The following is a 9,945-nucleotide window of genomic DNA, read 5'->3' on the forward strand; positions in this document are numbered from 1 at the left end:
TTAAAAGCAGCCCACGATCAGCGATACGGCTCAGACGAGGTTTTGTTCCGTCCTCCATGCTGTGCCAACTCACAAAAGAGAGAAACATGCCGCGGCTGCATAAACACAAGCACTGACTAGAGCGGCCACGAGCAGCTCTGGTTCCTGTGGAGACGTAACGCAGACGTGTGCAGTGAGGCACAGATCATTGTTTCTCGAAATGTCATAGCATTTCCACACCGGCTATGACATGACTGTGGCTTAAAATGATTTACGTCCCCACGCATCATGTACGTTGTCAGGCGTTGACGTCATCAAATTGCGATGGTTCGTGAGATCGGCCAAATAGTGAGTACCGATCGGGTCATGAAATGTGATTATCGGCCGATACCGATCTCTGGCCGATCGATCGGAGCATCCCTAATATATATATATATATATATATATTTATGTTCATTTATGTTTATATATTCATAAATATATTTCAAAACCACGTGAAACCACCATGAACACAAGAAATAAACATTTCTAAAAACTAAGAAAGATTTTCACATGAAGCCTTACCTGCCAACCCAGAGCCCCGAGTATGATGGTGGACATCAGGCTGAAGATCACCAGGCGTTTTGATATGAGACAGAAGTGCCGCATCCCCTTAGACGCCATGACCCTGTCCAGCTCTCCAGCCTGTGATGTGTGCACCATACACATCCTCTGACAGTCACTCAGCTTGCTGTGAAAACCCCACAGCGTGATGAGAAAAACCAGGTGGCAGATGATCCAGAAAACAGCAGATCCTGAAAGACCCGGAATGAGCAGGTACCACCGATCCAGATCTCTCATCTTCAGAGCAGCCACGACCAAAAACATCACCTCCATGACCACCAGAGGAAGAAGCATCAAACGCCTCCACAGGCCTCCTCTCAGTAGGAGCGGCGACCAGCGTTCGGTGACCGAAAGTCCGCTGAAGTAAACGTCCAGGAATGGGTCGCAGACGAGGCGGCTGAAGAAGCAAGACAAGGCGAAGGGGTTGGTGGACACTCCTAAAGACTCCTGGAAGAAGAACGCAGCCACAAACGAGAAGCAGACCAGGTTTGGGATCGCCAAGAAGGACTTCATGCGCAAATCCACGATTAGAGCGGCCAAAGCCAGTGTCAGGACCCCAAGGCTTATGGATTTTTGGCTGACCAGGGTTGTGCTGGCCACAGCAAAGCCTGTGAGCTCCAAAGCTTCCCTTGAAGTGAGGAACGTGGGTTGATGTCGGGTATAACCGCACATTCTTCCAACCAAAGCCCATAGGATTCTTATCACAATGCTTGCTATTAACATACAGTTGGCCACCTGCTCCTTAACATCGAGCTCTTTGGACGGGATGTTGACGAAGCACAGCAAACCCAGAAGGAAACCAAACCACAGATGCAGCAGAAAGAGGCTGACGTTCTCCATGCCGAAGTAATAATGGAGAATGCAGGCAATCCCAAGAACAAAGAGGCCCAAAATGAAAACGACCAAGATGATAGTGTCGGCGGTTTTCTCCCATTGTATGTAAATTCCCAGGCAAATGGCCACCAGGGAGTTCAGGCTGGACAGGTAACCGAGATACCGAATGGACGACCACATGTTGACCCCTCTGTTGGCTTCGTCTAGCCGGGTCATAGCAGCGTAAAGGAAGTGACTCAAGCAATACTTGAGCAGCTTGCACATCGTTGCAGAGTAAAAACTCGCACAACAGCAGAAAAAACTTGCAATTTATACGTCACAACAGGAACAATTATTCGCGACATAACTATTCAGCAAAAAGGATGTAAGAACTGCATGTTGTAGGGTGAATTTGAGGTCAATCTAAAACTAAACTGTTTCTAGAGACATTAGTGCAAACGTTAGAGTAACATCTACAATGAATCAGTGGATTGTCAATATCCACCTGTTACTGCTGAATGAACCAAACTGTTCAACTCAAGGTCATGTTATAGTGACTGAAACTAAGGCGTGAGCTAGATGTGCAAATGTTAAACTCGTCGGAAGTTATTAAATAAGAGTAAATATGAGAGCTGAAGAGTTTTAATGTGCTGTCAGACTGATTTAGTCGAGCAGATTCCAGTGCGTTTACCGGCGGCATCCGAAAGTTGATAGAATGTGTTGTTTCTGTTCACGACGAGAGTAACATCGATTAAATCAAGCAAAAAGAAATACGCCAGTAGATATACAAGTCAACGATTGTTGTCGTTTACAGAAAAATAACTAAAACTGGACATTTATCGCACAATATCCCGAACCATCGACTAAACTTCGTTCAATGTCCGCCATGTTTGCACATTGGTATTAAGCCGCTACGGAATCCCTGAAAGGACATACACCGTCCATCACCGTCTCAGTGAAACTGGGGTGAATGAAATAAAATGTTTTATTTATCACTGATATATGTGGCAAAAAAAATGCTTTTACAAAATTAAAAATACTGGAAAATTGGTACACTGGTATCATTTTTGTTTTGTTTATATAAAGTTTATGTAGGCTATAAGATTTTATATTTTTGAAATGTCTTACTCTTACCAAGGCGGCATTTATTTGATTAAACATACAGAAAAAACAGTAATATTGTGAAATTACGATTTAAAATAGCTGCTTGCAATTTTAATATATTTAAAAATGTAATTCATTCCTATGATGCAAAGCTGAATTTTCAGCATCATTACGCCAGTCTTCAGTGTCACGTGATCATTCAACAATTACTTTAATATTAATTTACTATTTAGTACACCGATTTGCTGCTCAAGAAAAATTTCTTATCATCAATGTTAATGCAGTAAAACATTTGTGCTGCATATTTTGTGGAAACCTTGATACATTTTTTCAAGATTCTTTGATGAATAAGTTTTTAACAGCATTTATTTGAAACCAAATTCTAACATTATAATCCATTATATTAACAATCTTTACCATCACCTTTGATCAATTTAATGCATCCTTGCTGAATGAAAAAATCTTACCGACCCCAAACTTTTCTACAGTACTGTAGCTTACTACAATAGATATAGCCTATTTAAAATGTAAAACGTTTAAAATGTACGGTCACATATGAAATGCATATATGAATAGCTGTCAAGTATTTAAAGCAACCTGCTATAAGCAAATGAAAGACCAGAGAGAAGTCAACAAAAACCTTTATTTATAAAAGATGAATAACAATATTCATCACAAATAGTCTGGTTCTGTGGGAGTCAACCATCATAACACTGATAAAGAAAATCAAACATGCAAACAGTGGATTAGAGCCCGGAGAAGACAAAGACATTTGATATTTGAATGTTTGAACGCACCACCAAGTAAAAATATAATACAAAGCTTTTTTTTTTTTGCTTTTTTAAATGGTTTTAAAACATCTTTGTTGTCAGATTTATAAATCGAGTACAGACTAAAGAATGCCTTTAAATACTATTGCTAATAGGGCAGTATTTTAGTAAATTTTTTCCAAGAGCTGGTTAATTTGCTGAAAGTATGTATAATGTTTATTGTGGGAGAGAAATTATCACTTCCTAATGACAATCAGTAGCCTTGTTCTTGAATCCAGTCTATAAAATCACAAATGCAAAAATACAATTTGGGTTTGAAGGCACCTTGAGGAGGATTTTTTTCTGATACCCTGAAAGATCATATACTGAATTCTATAACCATTTCAAATCTTTCCACACTTTTTGGCACCCCTACAACACATTTAAAGTGCCTAACACCAAAACCTCACATACATACTTCAACAGAACCCCAATGCACATCTCACACGCTCCTTCAAGAGTAAAGACCCATCACAGCATATTCTCATGTCATCAGGTTTACCAAACGATAACTACATGAATTCAATAGAAAACAGTGCCTAATATCAGTCACTCAATTTAACTGCCAGGTTACAGTGATATGGGGAATTTTTGACTGTTTATGATTATGAACGTATTGCTATTCTAATGAAGTGCTGATGCCAATATCGATTATTTTGTCAACCCACAAGGAGGGTATTATTGAAAACGTGCAAATATGTGCTTGGACAGTCAAAATAGTGTTTTTAAGAACCTGGAGTGGATAAAAAAAATTGGCAAATTCTGCAGTTACAATACATAGGAGCTAAAAACGTACAGTGATACGCAACAATCTTTTTGTAGTACTTGAAATCAATATCTGGCAGAGTACTTTCCAAACATTTGTACCTTAAAAGTTATAGTCAGTAATTTAGTAACTAAAATAATGTACTGAAACTTAATGGGATATACACCAGATAACGATACAGGAAGTAGATTTAGAGCAACCAAAGGTTTCGAGAGTAAACAATCATCCTACTCAATAAAGTCACATTATGGCGAAATGCAGAGAACTCTAACCTGTTCCATACTACATACTACTGACAAGTAATTGGAAATTACTGGTTACATTAGTGGTTAAAACGAAAACGAAGGCAGACACGCAGCTACTTTCAGGCCGTTTGATCGCAAGATTAGAAACTACAACGCATGCACCCAATCTGGTCACCTGCAAGATTGTTAGTTCTGAAAAACTATGACTACTTCGCATGATTTGTACCTTGTTGAAGCGAAAAATCCACATTCACAGTTACAACGTCACATAACCAAACACGCACAAGTTCTGCAGACACTTAAAATGCTACAAATATCATTGATAAAGACTATTCCAAAAAGTCGGTAGCACAGATGGCTGAAATTGACATCTAAAACGTCCAGTGAAAACTTGCTAAGAATCAAACCATTAATTGGATAGTTCACGCAAAAATTGAAAATTTTGTCGTCATTTTCTCACCACCATGTTCCAAAACTGTATGAATTTTTTTTATTTCAATGTTAACTGTTTTTGTTCTTACAACATTGTTTTGGACCCCATTTACTTTCATTGTAACTTTAATTTCAATGTAACTTTTAGTAACAATGAAAATCAATGGGGTCCAAAATAATGTTATTTTGGACCCCACTGACTTTGATTGTAAGGACAAAATTACACTGAGGCACTTTTCAAAATGTATGCATTTCAGAGAAGGCAGAATTCATACAGGTTTGAAATGACATGAGGATGGGTAAATGATGACAATGTTCATTTCTGGCTGAACTCCTTTTTTGGAATTCAGCGGAAAAAGTCCAAAACGGTATGGTAACTCCAACCAAAAGTTTGGATCTTTTGTCACCGACAATAACTACGCCTAAGGTATAAGTTATGCTAGTTTGAAACGGTTTATCCAGTTGACAGTAATTCTAAATGAGAAAACAGCCAAAGTGAGTGAGCAAAATCTTCCTCGACCTGAAATCACGTAACTGCTTCTGTTACAAAACCACCTCACTTTCTTAATTAAGACTGTTTAGTGTGTACATGTCTTCAAAGGGATGTCTTGCACACTCTTAAAAATCAACGCCCACTTAAACGTCCTCATTCACTCTGTGCAAACTGTTTGCTGCTTAAAAAGGGGTCGAGTACACAAATGCAGCACAGCAATTTTGGCAGCACGAAGGTAGGGTACTAAATATCACGAGGGGCAGTAAACAAGTTCAGCTCTGCAGCAAAATAGGGTCTTCCAGCTCGTGGAAGGGAGCTGAGCTGCTCTGGCTCTCGCCCGAGTCTGAATCGTACGGTGTGTCTGGCAATTCCGCAAAGCTACCCGCCAACTGGTCGTCCTCGAAATCGGAGCGTGGAGGCTCGTAGCAATCTGCGAATCCGTCCTCGTCGAACGTGTTAAAGTCCTGCGGGATGTAAAGCATCTCCGGGTAGTTGCGGCTGACCAGGTCGCTGATGGTGGTGGGCGACACCTTGCGGAAAGCAATCAGGTGCATGTGGGAGAACTTGACGTACTTGTAGCGCTTGAAGCCCAGAGACTCCACTGCAACTCGCCAGCTTCGCATCATAAGTGTGTGCCGGCCCTGGTGGGAGGAGTCAGGGGTGATGATGAGGAGCAGGCCATTCAGGGTCAGGAGTTCATGTGCTTTCTTGCAGCAGAGCCAGCGCTGGTAGGGTGAGGGGAAGTAGGAGAGAAGCAGGGAGAACACTACCACGTGAAACAGCTGGGCAGGTAAAGCGTCGATGGGGCCGCGCAGCTGCCGCAGGAAGGCATCCAAAGCATCGCTGGCCAGCTGCAGAGGTTGCTGCAGCTGCAGGTTGAGAAAGTCACATTTGTAGACGCTCTGTAGCCATAAAGAAAAACAAAAAAATCAGAACATTTAGCTTTACTCAGCAGGACAGGTAAAATTAGTACACGGGTCAATGACAGTGTCCAAGATAAAGGATATAAATGTTTATATTTTTTCTTAGAAATATACTCTTTGTATTTATATTGCTTTTGAAAAATGTTTATAGCATTAATAATGACATAAAATAAAATTTTATGTGGTGTATCCATTATACTACTATTCAAAAGTTTTTTTTAATAAAGATGCATTCAATTGATCAAAAGTGGCATTAAAAACCTTTATAATATTTAACAAAGACATTTCTAATATTTAAAATAAATGTTTTTTTTTTTTTACTTTCTATTCTAGTAAATGCATTATGGTTTCCACAAAAATATTAAGCAGCACAACTGTTTTCTGATGACAGAATTTTTATTTTTTGATGAGGTGTCCCTTTAACTTCAAAAAACATTATATTAATATGTTATATGTTATATAATATGTTACATATATTATATTAATATATAATTAAATTAATACACAATTTTAAGGAAATTGTTTTCAACATTGATAAGAAGAAATGTTTCTTTGCATATTAAAATGATTTAAGGATCATGTCACATTGAGGACTGGACTGAACTTCTGAAAACATTACATAAATTAAAAAACAAAATAAAACTATTTTAAGGAAACTGTTTTCAACACTGATAAGAAGCACTGTTTCTTGCGTATTAAAATAATTTTTTTAAGGATCATGTGACATTGAGGAGTAGAGTAATGACATTACCTTAGTCAGCGTTTTTTACGTTAATGCCCAAAAACATCAAAATGAAGTGTATTCAAGCCAAATATGTATGAACTGCATTTTTAATGTCTATTTGAATAAATTAATAGATTCAGACAAAGAAAACAACATAATTATCCAATAACAAACTTTAGTCAGAGTATATGACATATTTAATTTGATGGGAAAACAACTGTGAGGAACAGAAGTAACATCCATTTAATAGTTCCATTCAATGTAATCACGAAGAATATAATATCATATAACATCAAGGAACACAAACCTCTACTGCTGGCACAATGTCGATACCGACAGTCAGAAACTCGTCAAACTTCAGGAAGGGATTGAAACAGCTGCCCACATCCAACAGCCGTATCCTCCCAAGCTGGAACGCTGAGCTGTTACGAAGCAAGAATAAAAAGCTGATTTAGTCAATGAACTCATTGCTATCTGGAATTTTGTGGATATGCAGTGTTAAAGGTATCATTCTAGAGCACCTTGAAGAGGACGATTGTGGTAGAGAGTTTGCAGATGCGTTATTCCCAGCTGCGGCGTGTCTAGCACTCTTCTCATCCTTCTCCAACACTCGCCTCATCCCTCCATCCTGGAAGTACTCCTGACAAACACTGCGGCAAGACAAATGTAACATCAATAAGTACCAAATCTGCTTCTCAACATAAAATACTGACCATTAGCAATCATACCTGCGGCACCACTCAATGCGCCCCTCACCCTCACATTTATTCGCCCAGTGGTTGTCAGCCAAGTTCTTCATGGCCATGGCATATTCGCTAAGAGTCTGCTCATCTTCACAATGTTCACGCCATATTTTCTCGAAATCTCCCACTGCAGCCGAAAAGACAAAACAGAGGAGCGTAGAGTCATGATTGATCATTCTGCACCACATAACTAGTGAACATTTCCACAAAGCCTACTTCCAGAAGTCAGCTGATGTTGTGCTTCCTCTAAATTTCGATTCTGAAACCGCTGCGTCCAACGGCTCACAAAACACCATACGACTTCAACAACTCAGTAAAACTCCATCGCCAGGCTCAAAAGCACTGTATCATCAAAGTGTTTGTGCTGATTCACAGTTTAAAAACTTGCTGATAAAGCCGATGACACCAGAAAGGCAACCAGAGTGCTTGGGAGGGCAAGAACTGACAAAAAGTGATCCGTCCCATGACAGAATGGAAAATACAGGCCTTATCAGATTTACAGAGAATAAGACAAGATGGGAAGAGACTGCAGCGCCGTTATATATGAATGCTGTTGTACAATGCCAAGACGACCAGATCACGCCTTCCTTATTAACCCATCACGGGGTCTAGTGAATAGACTACTGTGTGTAGGATTTATAGCGTTGCCCGTCCCTCTCGGGGGAAGATTCAATAAAGCTATAGTCTGAACCATGAGAAACTCAACAACACAGTTAAAGTCAGTACAAACACGGTGGTACTTTATATTAGGTTCTGCTTCCTGTGGGTAGAACTAACTGCAGGCAAAAATATAACATTTCAAAATCTCTGTCATGATATCAGTCTTGGATGATGCTCACTGCAGTGCAAAATTGTAACAGGAAATGTAACATCCTCCTCGCAGTAATTTACTTCTATCAATAAAAAGACTATTTGACTTACATGTCTCAAGATAATATTTTTATATTCTTTTTAAAAATGTGCACGCATAGGTTTTTAGAAACTTGTCATGATCAGACAACATAGTAAGAGACACTTTTCACAAATTGGGCACAAAATATGGCCTGAAAGATGGCTTTTGTTTTTACGTTTTTTTAAAGGGATAGTTCACCCAAAAATGTCAATGTCATTCCAAACCTATATCTGTGACTTTCTTTCTTCTGTAGAGCATAAAAGAAGATATTTTGAGAAATGTCTGCATGATTTGATGACAATTTAAATTTTTGGGTAAAGGGTCCATTTAACTTCATAAAACATGTAAATGTGACAACAGGAAATATATATTGTATTCATTTTGTTATGCGTGTGTGTAGGCATGGGCCGGTATGAGATTTTGACGGTATGATAACCTTAAGCAAAAATATTACGGTTTCACGGTATTGTTGTTACAGCTCTAAAATTTTATTTTTAAATGTCTGGGTTAAAAAAAGAAAAAAAATACATTTCCACTGAACACAATGTATTTTATTTTTGAGCAGCATACAGAATATTTGGAACAGCAGTATTTGTTTATTTTTTCTTTGATTTGTTTCTGAAATGTGGGCTTCCATTTAACTTCATAAAACATGTAAATGTGACAACAGGAAATATATATTGTATTCATTTTGTTATGCGTGTGTGTAGGCATGGGCCGGTATGAGATTTTGACGGTATGATAACCTTAAGCAAAAATATCACGGTTTCACGGTATTGTTGTTACAGCTCTAAAATTTTATTTTTAAATGTCTGGGTTAAAAAAATGAAAAAAAATACATTTCCACTGAACACAATGTATTTTATTTTTGAGCAGCATACAGAATATTTGGAACAGCAGTATTTGTTTATTTTTTCTTTGATTTGTTTCTGAAATGTTTGCTGAATTGTGGGCGGTCTTGCAGCTTTTGATGTGAAAGAGAAAAAAAGTACAAAAATAAAGACTGACATCTTTATTTAACCTACAGTGCCTTGCGAAAGTATTCATACCCCTTCATTTTTTTTTTCACATTTTGTTATGTTGCTGCCTTATGTTAAACTGCTTTAAATTACTTTTCTTCCACATCAATCTATACTCCAATCACCATAATGGTAAAGCAAAAAATAGGTTTTTAACATCTTTGCAAATTTATTCCAAATAAAAAAGTTAAATTATTCCATTGCATAAGTATTACAGTTTTATAAGGAACAGTTGAAATTAGCTTAGGAGCATTCATATTGCTTGTAGATGATACTACACTTCGAGTGAAGTTAACCTGTGGCAAATTCAATTGAATGGGTATAATTGTAAAGGTGCTTTAGCTAAATATTTAGTTACTTATGCAATGTACTTATTTCAGTTTTTTTATTTTTAATACAT

The 9,945-nt window shown here is 38.1% G+C and overlaps 2 protein-coding genes across 2 annotated transcripts in view; both read right to left on the reverse strand.

Annotated features, from left to right (window-relative positions):
- The window catches only part of LOC107716723 (transmembrane protein 168-like), a 6,725-nt gene extending 4,416 nt beyond the window's left edge, over nucleotides 1-2,309 (reverse strand). Inside the window, exon 1 of the mRNA XM_016523262.1 lies at nucleotides 544-2,309. Within this exon, the coding sequence (XP_016378748.1) occupies nucleotides 544-1,680 (1,137 nt within the window). The 5' untranslated portion in view covers nucleotides 1,681-2,309. The remainder of the gene's footprint in view (nucleotides 1-543) is intronic.
- An 815-nt stretch (nucleotides 2,310-3,124) lies between these two features.
- LOC107716726 (probable methyltransferase BTM2 homolog) overlaps nucleotides 3,125-9,945 on the reverse strand; it is a 10,558-nt gene continuing 3,737 nt past the window's right edge. Inside the window, exons 2-5 of the mRNA XM_016523264.1 lie at nucleotides 7,620-7,761; nucleotides 7,413-7,541; nucleotides 7,199-7,313; nucleotides 3,125-6,146 (exon numbers count right to left, since the gene is read on the reverse strand). Of these exons, the coding sequence (XP_016378750.1) occupies nucleotides 5,517-6,146; nucleotides 7,199-7,313; nucleotides 7,413-7,541; nucleotides 7,620-7,761 (1,016 nt within the window). The 3' untranslated portion in view covers nucleotides 3,125-5,516. The remainder of the gene's footprint in view (nucleotides 6,147-7,198; nucleotides 7,314-7,412; nucleotides 7,542-7,619; nucleotides 7,762-9,945) is intronic.

The sequence above is a fragment of the Sinocyclocheilus rhinocerous genome, unplaced genomic scaffold (assembly GCF_001515625.1).
Source record: "Sinocyclocheilus rhinocerous isolate Xijiao unplaced genomic scaffold, SAMN03320098_v1.1 scaffold1201, whole genome shotgun sequence".
NCBI classification, from domain to species: domain Eukaryota; kingdom Metazoa; phylum Chordata; class Actinopteri; order Cypriniformes; family Cyprinidae; genus Sinocyclocheilus; species Sinocyclocheilus rhinocerous.